The sequence below is a fragment of the Crinia signifera genome, chromosome 9, assembly GCF_055691185.1.
Source record: "Crinia signifera chromosome 9, ASM5569118v1, whole genome shotgun sequence".
NCBI lineage: Eukaryota > Metazoa > Chordata > Amphibia > Anura > Myobatrachidae > Crinia > Crinia signifera.
The window spans coordinates 92,115,777-92,132,929 of NC_139225.1; the positions used below are offsets into that span (position 1 = coordinate 92,115,777).

At 40.8% G+C, this 17,153-nt stretch overlaps 1 protein-coding gene across 1 annotated transcript in view; it reads right to left on the bottom strand.

Annotated features, from left to right (window-relative positions):
• DCX (doublecortin) overlaps positions 1-17,153 on the bottom strand; it is a 164,277-nt gene that overhangs the window by 109,004 nt on the left and 38,120 nt on the right. The window contains exon 3 of the mRNA XM_083159389.1: positions 15,018-15,358. Within this exon, the coding sequence (XP_083015515.1) occupies positions 15,018-15,358 (341 nt within the window). The remainder of the gene's footprint in view (positions 1-15,017; positions 15,359-17,153) is intronic.

Genomic DNA, 17,153 nt, shown 5'->3' on the forward strand with positions numbered 1-17,153 from the left:
GGCATTCACAATGTGGTATGGAGGGCTCTGCTGAGAGTGGAATTATGTTTATTGAGAAATCATACCAGATTTTAAGGGATTACGGTAACAATGGGGCTCAAAGAATTTCAAAGGACGAGACAAGCTCAAAGGAAAGTGATAACAAAGTGGCATAATTAAAGTTTTAGATATATCAGAAAAGAAGAATGTTGCCTTTAGGTTCTAGGTCATCTAGAATAATTCAGCTTGCGCGATCCAGCATGTCCACCACACACTGGACAACCATACACACTTAGAGAGCAGTTGAGGTTTCTCCAAAACGGAGTGACAGGGGAGGTACTACAGGTCAATTTTAAATTACTGGTACTTGGGTCACACTTTTAAAACTAACAATAACTTGAGTAAAACAGACTAGAAGTCTGGAATGGGGGAAGATAACTAGAAGGGGGTGGGCATTGCAAGGATGCCACTGCACATAGTGAAGTTTCCAGGTCTATCCAGCGTAGACGACTACCGGAAGTGAACCAGTCTAGCTAAGGTGGGTGGCTGAATAAGAAAACTTAACATCCATGAAATCCCTACCACCATTCATGGTAGCTCTACACAAATTGTCAAAACTAATTCTAGGGATTTTCTGTCTCCAGATCAACTGTCCAAAGAAAGTATGGGTCTGTGCAAGATCAGTATTAGAAATCCTTACAGGCAGTGTTTGGAACAAGTACAACTGTTCTCCTTGTAGTCCCCTTTTGTACTGCAGCAAGACTAATTACATAGAACAAAAGCTCATATGCGACTGCATAGATAACATGTCAAATATCCTATTGTGTCAAGATATGGGATGTTTTACATAACTTATGTGTTTTAGTATATATATATTAAAAGATGCATTTTTATGGTGGATCATGGTAAGTTCTACTGAAAACAGTACAGGACAGTAATGTGCAAAGTAGGGATCAAAATAGTGACAGATTACAAATAGAAACAGTGTTGTAATACCTTTGTAAAGCTCTCGGCACCCACAATTTCTGTGTAAGCTTGTATTTTCCAGAATAAATAGTTTGTCACTAGAGCTGAGACAAAGACGGATGCCAAATTCATTCATGCAAAATATACTATAGCAGCCAAATGCTAATGTGTCAAAACTTTTGTGGACCAGTTGTGAAAATGTTTCTTACGCATAGAAAAATTGTCCTGTTACCCATCAACCAATGAGTAAACTGCTATACTTTTGTAAAATGTAAGAAATATCTGTTACAACAGCACCAATTCCAATAAATGTCCATCCCCTTTTTTCATATCTGCCAATCTGTTTTTGCATGTATGCCAGGTTACATGTCAGACACATTTCCCTATCTGCTTGGATATGCACAAGTATTGTATGTGTAGCTAACAAAAGAGTGATAGTAATATAATTAAGTTGTCATAAACCTGTAAGCATAGTTTGCAGCCAACATAAAGCTCACAATTCATTGTATGTCATTTTCTTTTCAAGTCATTCTTTATAACTATGAAATACAGTAAATGGAATTAATATACAGTAATAAAGTCAGAACTGAGCCAACAACAAAAGTGTGGTGTCATAAAAATGAAGTCTTTCAGACAACAATAGGAGGCTCAGTTTATTTTGATTAGTTGATTTTCTCTTAGCTGTCTTCAAAGACGATGTGGTCAGCTGACAGCAACATTCAGGACCAGGGCCAGCTCCAAAGACAGAGTTCTAGATTCATTACATTGGAAGATCTGCCTCTGGTTCATGTCTTTTGAAGCCTAAGAACAAAAGCTCCATAGTGCCAAGGAGCTTAAGAACATTTACTTAGATGAATGAAGCCTTCAATAAACAATTTGAATATAAAAACAAAACTTGTATTTTATGAGCTGACGTTAATCTTATGATTAAACATTAGAGTTAAACTGTAATTATTGAATTGTGTTTTTGAGGTGCTGTATGCTGGCCATTGCCTAGCATTGGGCATGATTCAGCAAGGTTCGCTAGGCAGTCGCCGTTCGCTGCTTAGTGAGCCCTGAAATGCTGCTTCAAATACACCCGCTTCCCCCCCCTTCCCGCACGCTGCCACTGCCAAATCCCCTCTGCACCATGAGGGAGGATGTACATGAACACATCCCCTCCCATGCGCCCGAAGGGGAGAGAAATCATTCCATGGTCGCATGGTCTGAACTGGGTTTTATTTCTGTCAGTGTATGGCATAGAGGGGGTGGGCGCTGATGTCATGTGATGCCCGCGTTTCCAGGGGAAGGCTCAGCTTTTACATGGGGACGCCCATAAAATGCTAGGTGTTCCCCTGATGCTCCCACTACATGCCCCCCTCCCTCCCATACCCATGCGACTGTAAAAACAGTGCTTCAGATGCACATATAGGTGCATGGGCAGACGCCCCACTATTGGAACGGGCCCGAATTTGGTCCTGTCCAATCCGCATTGAATCAACCACTTTATTTGTTTGTTTCACAAATTAATCTTATAAAATAAAGTATTATCAATAAACATTGGTTTGGAGAAACATGTAATATTGCTTTTATATTGCCTGTCCCATTATTTGTCTGTCCCCCATCTCTGATCTTTACTTATGGATTCACTAAACTAGCATAATCATATCAAGCCACATATGTTATACAGTAGGTTTTGCATTATGTGGTGTTGTTGGGACCTTACAGTAAATAAAGGTTTTCACCTTCAAGGGGATTATTCTGGTTGATTCGCTCGGAGGCGAAATGCATCCTTGCGAATCAACCAAACCCCGCCTTTCCGCCACCCATTCCCAATGGCAACTCGCTCGCAGGGGCCTGCTACACAGTAACATCCATTCGCAGGGCAGGGGGAATCTCCCACATTTTTTGATGGTCGCCGACCATCGAAAGATGTGGAAGGTGCACGCATTTATATATGGTAGCTCTGAGCAACCTTATATATGTGTGCATGTTCAGGGGGAAGTGGGCGGGCAGCTGACATCCGGTGATGTCATGAAATGCTGGGTGCTCCCATTTTCTAATGAGGCTGGCTGTCCGGCGCCTCACGCCCCTCCTCCGCGCATGCGCACTAACACAACATCGGTCCCCATGAGAATGCAGCCCTGCTGTGAAGGAACCTGAATAAGGTCCCGAATGTATACGTTGGTACATGCCCTATGATAAGCTTATTATATTAATTGATTGATCTTTGTGACTTTCTGATGGGTTCTACATTGAAGCTCATATACCAATGATCTAGAGCATTTCATTTGTGTTGCCTTCAGATATGAAACAACTTAGCTCTGCACATTGGCTACGGGTGTATTGCGACAGAAGTATACAAGGCCAATACAAATCATAGAATAATACTGTACAATGACATGATAGTAGATTAGTATAGAATAGTAATAAAAGGGTGGGGGAAAATAACCAGAAAGACTCATTAAAAATACAGCTGGAGTAATTTCCATATACAGAATTATATGAATGTGCACCACAAGTGTTACTAATTCCATGTGATGTCACAACGCCGATTTATTGCTCCTGGTCCAATGAACAAACACATTGAAAAATATGGCAATGACTGATCAAATGCAGACAAATAAATTGTTCTGTTGACTGAATGTCTAGCGGAGATTTGGCATATATGATATTCAGTTTAGGCACTAACCAATGCAAAAATGTGATTTCATTAGGCATGCCCGCAGCACCTCTCACAATCATACTCGCTTAAAGGTGGCAATAGCTAGTACTCTGCCAATTAGCCTAATGGCATACATTGTGCTTTATGCATGAATATGCACTAATCAACCAGTGCTACAGAGAAATGGAAATCTAAATTGCAGTCGCTTGAAACAGGGGAAAACCCAGACATCTGCCAGGAAAAAAATCGTATGAATATAAAGGTTACTGTATTTTATAAGGTAAAATATTGAATGATGTAATTAAAAAAGGGTTGGTCCTAATTAAGATAGTAGACCGTAGTCTTCAGACTTGCAAAATGTTATGTAAAGCATCTGCTCAGTCAATCACAAACCACAATGGAGATATGCTCCGTTGAATGCAATTAGAAAATAAATGTGTACAATAGCTCATAACAAATGTGCTGCAATGCGTTATTTTTTTCCACTTCATCAATTACCCTGTGTGAGCCTGAAAGGTGTTTCTTGCCTTTAGCAAAACACACACACACCTAACATGAGTCAGCTGGTCTCCTATGATGGAGAACTGGAGAGAGGGGAGGACAATGCTGCCCAGCTGTTTTGAGGAGGACAGATCCCACCAAACCAGCTGAGAGACCATTGTGTTGCTGAGGTTGTTTCCTAGCAACCAGCATTTGCAGCTGCCAGACTACAAGTGAAAGCTCCATTATAGCAATACATGGAGTAGTGATGAGTGGAAGGTGGGACTGCAGATCCCGGCTCTGTGTCGCAGATATACATCACAGTTATGTTCTCAGCAGCATCTAGAATAAATGCTAAGAACTAGCCATGCAGTGTCACCAGAAGGTTATTTGCATGGTGCTTCTACTTTAGTATATGCAATTTAGGTAGCTGATTATAATGGAAGCAATGTAAAGGAAAGAAAGAGAAAAACATTAGCAGTATCTTAAAATATATGGGTATAACCAGTGGTCGAAGTGGGGCGGTATACGGGGGTATGCCATACCGCCACTTTAATCTGAAGATAAAAAAAAAAACGTTTTATTCCCCCTCAGGATGCTCTCTGATCACTCAGCAGCGCATATTGTGCTTTTGTAATACCCCTGTACAACGGGGCAGTCTGGCAGGGGACGTTGATGGACAGGGGGGTGTCCGAAGGTGCGCACTATATTCACTCTTTACTTTTCCATACCCCCACTTCAAAATTTCCATACCCCCACTTCAAAATTTACACTTCGACCACTGGGTATAACAATATATTACTATAATGTACATAGCAAAAACATAGTTTAGGTTTGGGGATTAAAACAGAACTGAGGAATGTAGTGACATAATAATATTATCAATGAAGGTTCAGTTTATCTCCTCTTTGTCTGATTAATGACATCAGCATTGATGTTGCCTTGCTGGCCGTGTTGCCTGGCGGGTCTTGACATGTAATGCATATTTAAGGGCTTATCTAGCTGACTTTTCTCATTGCATATAGAACATGTTTCGATCACACCCATGGAGAGTGGGTCAGGAGAGATATTGATCATTGTGCTGTGCTGCCTGTGCTCTCCAAGAGGACAGCAATGATGTATGTGGTATAAAGGTTACTATCAGAAAATTATGTCTGCACCATTTAACGCTCCAGTACCACCTAGGAAAAAGCAGCCCGAGGCTTTGCTTGGTTTATAGAACAGATCCAGCAAATGTATTCTCTTATCCACCTTAAAGTGGTGCAGAGGGGGTGTGTTGTAAGTAGGAGGAGCTGTTATTGGATTACAGTTTGTTATTGGTCCTGCCACTCGCACAAAGGCCCTTATTCTGGTTCACTCGCAAAGCGCAAAGGCAAATTCCTTCTGAAATGGACAAAACCATGTGCACTGCAAGGGGGGGGGGGGAGAGGTAATCTGTGCAGAGAGAATTAGATGTGGGTGAGTTATTTTGTTTCTGTGCAGGGTAAATACTGACTGCTTTATTTTTACATTGCAATATAGATCTCACTTTGAAGTAAAACTCCACCCAAATCTAATTCTCTCTGCACATGTTACACCTGTCCCACCTGCAGTGCACATGGTTTTGTCCATTTGTGAAGGAATTTGCCTTTGCGAGTGAACCAGAATAAGGGCCAAACAGAGGAGGGGTACCAATGGTTTTGGCTAGGAGGAAGGGGTACATTAGAGTAACATTTCTGTAGAAGTGCTGCTTTAATTCTTATTTCCAAGATGCTTTTAGCGTTTTGGAATACAACAGGATGACATTCTCATTTTAAGCAACCCTTAAGTTTACAGAAATATATTTTGACAAATTTCTTTAAAATAGGACATATGTCAGTCAGCATAATATAAGATAAAACTCAAGGGGGAAGGAGAGTTTCATCTGAAACACAAAGAGCCTTATTCAGATCGGAGCTCAGTACAAATTTGTTTGGAAAATGGGCAAAGCCATGTGCACTGCAGGTGGGGCAGATGTAACATGTGCAGAGAGAGAGTTAAATTTGGGTGGGGTGTGTTGAAACTGAAATCTAAATTGCAGCGTAAAAATTATGCAGCCAGTATTTACCCTGCACAGAAACAAAATAACTCACACAAATCTAACTCTCTCTATACATGTTACATCTTCCCCACCTGCAGTGCACATGGTTTTGCCCATTTTCCAAACAAATGTGCACTGAGCTCAGCTCTGAATAAGGCCCATAGGGTTGCCCATAGCAACATCACATGCAACGTAGAATACACATTTTAGTAAATTTGCCCCATAGGGGTAAAATTCCTAAGATTGGAGTTCTATTAAAGATGGGATTTTGCCAATAGCAACCAATCTGATTTTGCTTTATTTAGCACTACTAGAAGCTAATATATATAATAACAGGGTAATTTTCAAGGATTTTATTTTGGGACCTCAGCAGGTCATGGCTAATTGGATAGTCTAGGGAATCAGCCCTATTGCCACAGTTTCATAAATTAATCCCTAACAAGCATTAATTAGTAACATGGTAACTGGTATATTTAGACATAGGCCCTTATTCTAGTTCACTCGCAAAGGCAAATTCCTTCTAAAATGGACAAAACCATGTGCACTGCAGGTGGGGCAGATGTAACTTGTGCAAAGAGAATTAGATTTGGATGAGTTATTTTGTTCCTGTGCAGGGCAAATACTCGCTGCTTTGTTTTTACAATGCAATATTGATCTCACTTTGAAGTAAAACCCCACCCAAATCTAATTCTCTCTGCAAAAGTTACATCTGCCCCACCTGCCGTGCACATGGTTTTGTCCATTTGAGAATGAATTTGCCTTTGCGAGTGCATTAGAATAAGGGCCATAGTTCTGTGTATTTGCACCTTTTTGAACACTGTCATCCTGGGTATGGGTCATAGGGTCAACAGAACTTGGTTGACAGTCATAAGTTCGGCCATTATAGGTTGACAGTCACTAGGTCGACAAATGAAATAGGTCAATCACCGCCTCCATCTTCTTTGTTCTATCGCCGTCGTGCAATCAGTGCATGCAGAGTAGCCTCTACGGTACTGCACATGCGCTGGCCGCAGCCTCTATGGGGCAGCTTCAGGAGCAGTCCCGTAGAATTGTATTTACGGTCCCAAGTCCAGTGCATGCGCAGTATCATCCACTGTACTGCATATGTGCAGAAACCCATTTTTTCATAAGAAAATCAGGGGCACCAATTAAATGAAGAAAATGAGAAGAGTGGATTAATTCCTTTTACAATAAACAAATTACATTAACTCTCTGTTGTAAATGCTGGTTGTAAAATTACCTTAAATGACCCGTGTCAATAGTGTCTAGGTCGACAGTCAATAGGTCAACAACAAAAGGTCGAAATTCACAAGATCAACGTTGACAAAAAGGTCAAGATGCACAAGCATATAAAAATGTCGACATAAGTTTTCACTTTTTTTTTTTACATACCCTGGCCATGCGCGGGCACATGCTACATTAACTGGGGCTTCACATGCTCAGGTGTCGACATTGACACCCAAAAACCCCATGAGAATTCATGTCAACTTTTTCCATGTTCTGACCTTTTGTCAATGTCCACCTTGTGCATGTCGGCCCTATGTTGACCTATTCACTGCCGACCTAGAAACTGTTGTCCCTATGATCCATATCCACCCAGGTCATTTAAGGTAATTTGCCAGTCAAAATTTAAAGCATAGACTAGACGCCAGGGTTGCCTACATTTAAAATCTCCTCTCCAGGATAAGCCCAGAGAGGAGACTGTCAGCAGCACTTCGGGGGGCGGGCCTGATGTAAATGTCATCAAGCTCTGCCCCCAGTACCGCAAACCCCACAATTCAGGGGAGGGTTGCCCGCGTTTCCAGGGGGATGAAAGGGTACCTGATTTTCGGGAACCTCCTTGCCATTCCGGGAGGATAGGCAACCCTGCTAGACGCAGCCTGTTTATTGTAAAAGGAATTATTTTACTCTCCTCATTTTCCTCATTTAATTAGTGTTCCTGATGGGAACAATATGGCAGTTCCCAATTCTCCCATAGAAGAGAATTGAACAAATTAGGAAGAGGTTTCATATGTTTCCTCGCGTGACAGCCCATGCTGCCTTTGTCTGATTGCTTTATTGCCGCCGCTGCCGCCTATGTCACTACCCTGAGCCGGAGACTAGCCGCCGCCGCTAATACATTGCGCAGAGTGCTGGATCCGGGAAGAGGAATATGGAAGAGTTGAGAGAAGTGTTCCGGACAGACGGTGGATACCCATAATTGAATCACTTATTGAGCAGTGGTGGAATACCACCAGAAACGGTACTCCTTGAGTTTTTGGGGTGCTGTTGTCTCTCTCTATGTGGTGGAGGGAGTCATTTGATCACATACATATTGCACTAGGAGGTGCCCATCTCACTTTTGTTTTCTAGATCGTTTTAAATGGTATTCCGTGAACAGAAACCCACTGGAGAGGTGCTGCCACCCTGGAATAAAGGGAGAGTGCAAAAACACGTACATTTTAGAGTATGGACTCTTTCGGGACTCACTATTAAGTGACATTGGGGGGATTAATTTTGATTGCTCTAATACCACCATTTTACACACATATATATATATATATATATATATATATATATATATATATATCCAGAGACACGACACTCACCAATTCTTTGCAATAAAAAGTGCTTTTATTCTTCACAAATGCTGCATATTCCCAACGTTTCGGTCCTAAACTTGGACCTTAGTCATAGTGCAGTCCATCACAAAAACATCCAAGTAGTGGAGTTTCATATAACTATTAATATATAGATACATTTACTACTAAGATAAGGATAAGCAGAAATATACCTCCAGAACAGACTTTGAAATTGTTACCGAGATGTTATTTAAAGAACTATTTTTTGCTGAGGAATGAATTAAATACTCTGTGTCTAATTTACATGTAATCCTTGAGTCTGCAGCAATTGATAAGGTTCAAGATATGGCAAGTGGACTTAATATACAGATTATTCTTGGTTTTGTCACATCAGCTATTTTTTAATATGCTTGTTGTATTAATCTTTTTAAATGATTTCATGGATTTTATTGCATAGCCCGGAACTCTATGTCAGCTGTCTCATTTTTCACAGTTGTCACGGAGACCTTCACTTATAAATGTCCTGGTAAGTTCTTACTTGGATTTGCATTAAAACTCCAGCAATATCAAATTATTTCTATCTACAGTACATGAAATCTAAATTCAGTTATGTGGCATCTTAAAAGTGTGTTAGCTTTAATGTTTATATATTGTCTGATATATCTTATCAATTCAGATTCATAGGTGCATGCAATGTCGATGTCCGATACAGTGAATGATGTGCCAAAGCTCACCGTGCATGTTTAGCAATAGCACTTGCAAAGTCAGTGACAAATATTGTAGTGAATGTATCTGGGAGGTTACAGGGAGTGGCTAGAAAAGTGCAGGTGTGTCATGACCATTTCCTGGGCATTACCTAGACTCAGAGCCGGCCCTAGCCTAAATGACGCCCTAGGCAAGATTTTGGTTGGTGCCCCCTACCACCGCCACTAGTTCCGCCTCTGACCCTGCTCCCCTTTCCCAGTACCATCAACAATCATCATAGCAGTCATCATTTTGGTGCTCCTACCCGCAATATTTTAAATAGAAACAGTGCACACATTTGTGCGCAGCCCAAACAGGGGTGTGTTTTTGCTGGGAAGGGGCATGGCCACACAATAGTACCCCCAATTCACATTATGTCACACAGTAGTGCAACTTTATTCACATTATATCATGCGATGGTGTCCCTTATTCACGTTACATCACACAGTAGTACCACTTTACCTTATATACATTTTTCCTCACATTATTCACATTATACCCTTAGAAAAAAATCCTGAGAAAATATTGTATTTTAAGCACCTCCATGGCTACACTGCAACCCAGCACAAAGCAGTGTGTGCTGGGCAGAGGAGAAGAGCTTCAGCTGCTGCTGACTTAAGGGGAGGGGGCCCGGGGCCCCCACTGGGCCCTTCCATCAGACTTTGGCCTGGGTAATTTGTACCCCCTACCCCTTTCTCTCAGCATCCCTGATAATACCACACAGTAATGCCGCTTACACATGACACACATTATTAATGTCCTTATAACCATAATGCCCCTTACACATTATGCCAACCTTTATTAATGCCCTTCATACACATAATGACACACATAATGCCCCTTACACATATGTTGCACATTATTAATGCCCTTATACACATGACACACATAATGCCTGTTACACATATGTAGCACATTAATCATGCGTTTATACTTGACACAAATAATGCCCCTTACACATATGCCGAACACTATTGCACAGCCAACACACCCGCAGACAGCACTCGCACAGCCGCTAACACTGTGACCTCTGCCTCTGCTTGGATACAGATGTTTCCTCATACAGCTTGACTCAATAGGCCATGCAGCTCCTGGCCAGTTCTGCTAACGTTGGGTGCCTTTTTTGCTGAAAATTCGTCTTATTTGCATTGTTATGACCAGCACACACAAGGAGTTTCCAATGATTAAAATAATATGCGGCATGCCTATATTCTGTGAGTGACTGTGGCTGTACCTGCATACGGAATGCTATGTTACAGTGATTTCCATGAATACACTATTTCATATGCAGATACAGCCTCACTCACACACAGAATATAGGCATGCTGCATATCATTTTAATCAGCAGAAGCTGCTGATGCCCCTAGGCATTCCAAATGCCCTAGGCAATTGCCTAGTTGGCCTATGCCTAAGGCCGGCTCTGCCTAGACTGAACCCTTTTATCTTATGTGAGCCACTTTAAAACAGAATAGGGTTGCATAGAGTGTGATCTAATGTACCTGCTTACAGGGTTGTACTGGCCCACAGGAGCAGGGCCACCAATAGGGGAGTGCTGTGGGTACAGCTGTCCCGGGCCCCGGCCTCGGGAAGGGTCCGGGCAGCTCATTTTGCTCACCGCCACCCCCCCCCCTGACTGCCTCAGCTGCGCTGCGCTCTGTGCACTGAACAAAGCAGGTCCTGGAGCGCAGGCTTTTTCTCACCCCAGGACACCAGCGGCCAATTAAAATGCTGCACCGGCTTTTGAGCCAATCAGAGCTTGCGTACCGGCAGCCAATCAGATAAGCTGCTAATATGCGAGCTCTGATTGGCTCACCAGTCAGTGCTGAATTTTAATTGGCCACCAGCAGTTTAACAAGCCTGCACTCCGTGACTGCTGGGCTGCAGCTCAGCAGAAGAGGAGATGGGAGAGCAGGAGCCTGGTTACGATAAGTCAAGTTAGGAGGGGGGGGGCAGGGCTCGGACTGGAAATGAGTCCTGGGCCCCAAAATTCCTGATGGCAGCCCTGCACAGGGGTAACCCCTGATGGGCCCGGCTCCAGGAGCCCAACGAGTCCTCTAGGGATTAGGTTTCAGACTGTGCACTTGAATTATACATTATACATATGAATACAGAATTTCTGTTATCAATCTGGCATATTATCATGCATGCACTAACAGTTTTATCTATCTATCTATCTATCTATCTATCTATCTATCACTCAGGAGGAGACAGCAAAAACTTGTATTAGGTGACAATGCTTTGTGGCATGCAAGCCCCTTAGTAAGGACACAGAACCTAATACTGTATGCATCCTGCTGTAGCTTCTCCTTCTTATACCTCAAGTAGAGATGCTGGGTGGCAATAGATGTGGATGTTTTTAATTTTCTTCTCTCTAAACTCTGCCAAGCATGACTAAATAAAGGCAGTACAGTTCGATGATTTGTAAAGAGGATGACAACAATTCACAAGTTCAGTTACCATTTGAACTGTAAACATGGAAAAGACAGACAATGATGTCATTGGTATCTACAGAACAGCCACCCTATCATGGGAACTTTTCTTTCCATTACACACATCCTCATTTTCCATAAAGTAACTGATAGTAAATACAACAAAATTATACTGGGGATTCCAAATACAATGAAGGCTTCTATTTTATGTTACACTCCTGGCTATAAGCTCCACTTATAAAGTAGACCAACACTGAATATTGCTGCTTGTACCTTTGTGTTTGTGTGTGTTTGTGTGTGTGTGTGTGTGTGTGTGTGTGTATATATATATATATATATATATATATATATATAAAATGAATGTGGGCATTTTGAATGTGTCGGTATTTTGACTGCAAATGGTTGTTGGTATTTTTACCGTCTGTATTTTGACTGTTGGTAAATTGATTGGTTCCATTTAGTTGGACTGGATTGAATTTTTCCAGGTCCTCTTGCTCAATACTGGCTCTCACCAGGTGTTTCACATATTTGCAGTATACGATCCGTCCTCATATTTAATTGATATTAAGGTATCCAGTTATGTTTATTGGTTAAGAAACATCTGCCTTATTGTTCCAGTGAAAAGAACCACCTGGCTCCTGAGTATTTATTCTGACTAGCTCTACTTTAACGAGTGTTTCTTGAGACCAGTTCATTTTTTTAATCTCCCCTGAAGAGGTCCCTTATGAGAACGAAATGCGCTGGGTCATTGTTTTGAAAAACCTGCCTCTGCCACATGAGAGGTCCACCTATGGGTCTATACAAATAAGAGTATAGGTGGCAAATAAAATCTACCCTTCTGTACTGGAGCATTTTTACTAAAAGTTGTTTTTATGCTACTTATGTATTGACTTGTATTGTAAATAGTTTTCTATACATTTCCTTTTACTCTCTCTCTCTCTCTCTCTCTCTCTCTCTCTCTCTCTCTCTCTCTCTCTCTCTCTCTCTCTCTCTCTCTCTCTCTCTCTCTCTCTATATATATATATATATATATATATATATATAAATGTAAAAATCACTCACCAGACTTGTAGGTAGCATCAGCAAAACAGGTCTATTTTGATCAGAAGCATGGCATTTGGGTCCCCATCTGGGACAGGCCCGAAATGTAGATTGTTTATTCGGTATGCCATGCAGCCTGATTAAAATAGACCTGTTTTGCTGATGCTACAAGTCTGGTGAGCGATTCCTACATTTGTGGATTTCTGGACCAACATTGGCCAGAATTTGGACAATCACCCCAGCATATGCTCATGTTGATTTGAGGGCAAGCCCCATGGACTATATATATATATATATATATATATATATATATATATATATATATATATATTCCAGTCCTGCTCTGCTGGGAGATGCCGAGCTGTGGGAACATCCAGTGTTCTCCAGACAGTGTTACTAGATCTTCATTGTAATGGCTGACTAAACACTTTATTAGGATTTGCTGGTGCATGAGCATATAAAAGTGAAATAAGCGCATGTTTACACCGATTTATGAGGCCACGCTGTGACCTCTGTAAAACACTGCACATAACCTTCCTGTCCGCTAGTCTGTTACAGTATTACTGCCAGTAAAGGGAAAACTAATGTCACAATTATTGAACTACACTGTTGTTAACAATTGTACAGCCCTTATGATAGCATTTTGTTTAACCTGTACTGAATTAAGAAGAGGATTATTCAAAATTAGAGCAGTAAAATTCTGGAACTCAATGCCGGTGGGAGTGGTTACAGCAACTACAAAACTGGATGCATTTTTGTCCACTAAGGGAATCCTATAGATATGACTTATTCAAGCCAGTAGTTACAAGTTGGATAGGTTGAACTCAATGGACGAACGTCTCTTTTCAGCCTTAATTACTATGTTACTATGTTACCATATCAGTTTTGGGTGCAAATGAGGACAGAAGCTTTCTTCCCTGTTTATGTGTAACTGTATGTAACTTTATGTTATTGTGGGTATATTTGTAAAGGTTAGTCAGCCCTGTACTATGTGAAATTAGTTCTTTATTACATTGCTTCCGCACCTAGAAATGCATTTTACAGAGTGCAGCGACATTATATCGACACAAACTAATCTGCACTACCCTGTCAAAGGGTTCAAAGCTTTTTTGATGAGGAAGAAAACCAAGGCATATATATACACCTCAGCCCTTCTCCTAATTTGAATACTACTGTCTTGCAAACAGAAGTCTCATTTTTGCACAGCAGTGGAAATGTATGTTTACTGGTCTCTTAGCTGGCGGAAATGACTGCACTTTGCAATCACCATCATCTTGACCCCAATTCAAAATGTATGTGTTAAAAGTGGTCCACCATCAAGATGAAAGTTAAAACACGGTAACAATAACAGCAGCACCAGGCTTGCATATAGCAATGTCACAGGCCCACAGGGGAAACCCCTTGTAGGCCCCAATACCTGGGTGATGCGGGCACCTCTTCTCATAGGGATCAGGTTCCAGACTGTACACTTGAATTATACATTATACTGCACAGGGCCACTGTGTATTTTTTGCAGTGTATTGCTGTTATTCTTCTGCTGCTATTAACTTGGTACTTTATCATGCTTGCACTAGCAGAAAATACTATATATATATATATATATATATATATATATATATATATATATATATATATATATATAATATATATATATACATTTATCAAGGGGACAAGTTTATGCACTCTCTACTGCAAGCATGTTCAAACTAAGGCCCTCCAGCTGTTGTGAAACTACAAATACCATCATGCCTTGCCACAGTTTTTCTATTATGGAATTATGGCAAGGCATGCTGGGATGTGTAGCTTCACAAAAGCTGAAGGGCCGCAGTCTGGACATGCCTGCTCTACTGGTTAGGCTGACCAAATGGTGGCTGGTCATACTGCTTCAGGAGGCAAGCCACACCTGTACACATGGCTCCCTACCACTGAATATAACATGGTGGGTCACCCATACCCCAGGTGACACTGATGTCATGTCCTATATTATCAGATGTCATGTCCTATATTACCAGAATGGAAAAACTGTCCTGAATACAGTGCAAATACATGACAATTATAGTTACTTTTGATATTGTAAAATATACAATCAAATATTTTTCTGGCTCTCATCCTACCTGTTTTCCATCCAAAGTGTACAGCTTTTTGACCACTCCAGTCTCCAGTTTAATGGCATCAGTGATGTCAGTGAGAACTTGCTCAAAGGAATGAGCCGTCTTTTTATTTAAGAGGACACGGACAGCCTTGCGTGGCTTTACTCCACTTCGAATGATTGTCACCAACTTGGGACGGACAAAGTCCTTGCTCTCCTTGAACAGACTGTTGTTGCAGCTGCCGAGGGACTGGGGTGACTTAAGTGTAGCGGAAGTCTTCACGTTGACTGACCAGTTTGGGTTGACATTCTTAGTGTATTCCAGTTTCTTGAAAAAGTTGTCGGATGAACAAACATAGCTTTCACCTTAAAGAGATAACAGACAGACAGAAAGTCTATAACATGCATAGACAGATAATCTTTACTTGTTTTTAGCAGCCTAATCCTAAGTGTCACCAATAAATTTAAGCTTTCAAAGGCACAGATTTCTTTTGTTTGTTTTTTAACTACCAAGTGATGTAAAACACAGTATATACTCCTTAATGTATTTATTTCCAGTATATTCTCTTTTTGAAAATGTTATAAATTCATTATGACCAAATAAAAAGGAAATCAGAAGCAAGAAACTATTTAGTGTACAATATGTGGTGGTACAACCTCCCACATCACATCTATACTCATTGCATACTGTATGTACTTAAATATTCAATCAAAAATATTAGATAACTCCTTAATTGCGCTCTTACCACCTGGACTAATTAAATTAGTTACGCAAAGGACAGCCCTCCAAATAAGAACTGTCCTTTAAGGAGTTGACAACTGCAAGCGGTGCTGGGGTGATCTGATTGGATTCCTCTAAGAGGGAATTGAGGAAAGAAATTCACAGTAAGGCCAGCAAAAGCTGTTTAACATAATTTACAGCAAGGCACACATAATATTTTTGTAATCCCTCAGTGTTGCCAAGTAATGTATTGATAACATCACAAAAACAAACAACCTTGATAACATTGCGTAGTCACAACATTCGAGAAGAAAAAATAAAAATTGACAAGGTTAAGGGCCCCTTACACTTGTGAGATTTTGTGAGATTTCATCTAATTTGAGTCAATTTATCTGACAAGATCTGATGTGCCGTCTGACAAAATCTTATGTGCCTGATGTGTAGGACACAATCCACAATCCTGTGCCATTGGGTATAACCAAGAGATTGGAAGAGATTGAACCTCCTGCACATAGGATAAATCTCGAGTCAATCAGGTTCAATTTGTTGAGACAATTAGTTGACAAGTGTAAGGGGGCCTATAGACGCACACCTATGGGATAAGATATTTATTTTTCAAATGAAGACTTTTATTAGCATTGGTTTAAAAAGTTCCTCTGTTTCCTTGTTTTTGGAAACATTGAGGAGGTTCCCTAGGTGTGAAATAGGGGTTACAATTTTAGTGACAATATCAGAGCCGGGCCAGTGATTTTAACACTATTTACACTTTTTTCTTGTCTTTATGAACACTTACTAAATGTTGTTAATGTACAAAAAATGTTAACCCCTATTTCACTCCTAGGGAACCTCCTCAATGTTTCCCAAAACAAGGAAACAGAGGAACTTTTTAAACCAATGCTAATAAAAGTGAAGTCTTCATTTAAAAAAGAAACCCCTTATCCCATAGGTATGCGTTTAACCTTGTCAATTCTTCTTTTTTCTGCTCGATTTCTTGCATAAACCCAATTGCCCCAGACTGCATCCCCACAAATTATAATCATTGCGGTAGATAGCCTGAACTAAATAGGCAAAAATTCCAAGTATGCAGACTTATTCTCTTTGTCTCTTCATGGTAGTCACAATTTTAAATGGTGACATCATCTTTTCCATCTAAAGCACCTTTTATCTTTTGCTTTTCTAGATTTAAGTAGCAAACCCACGTGCACTTGCCAACAGATTTCCCTAAAGCAGTGGTTCCCAAACTGTGTGCCGTGGCACCTTGGGATGCCTCAGGGAACTTGTAGGGATGCCCTGGGTTGGTGGTCAAATTATTTATGGTCAATGTATTAGGCAAAACCAGTGCCAAGAAATTAAAAATGTGGACAAACAGAAATTAATTCTGCCACTCACCACATAACTAATCCTGAAGTGAATCCTGACACTCACCACATAACTGACCCT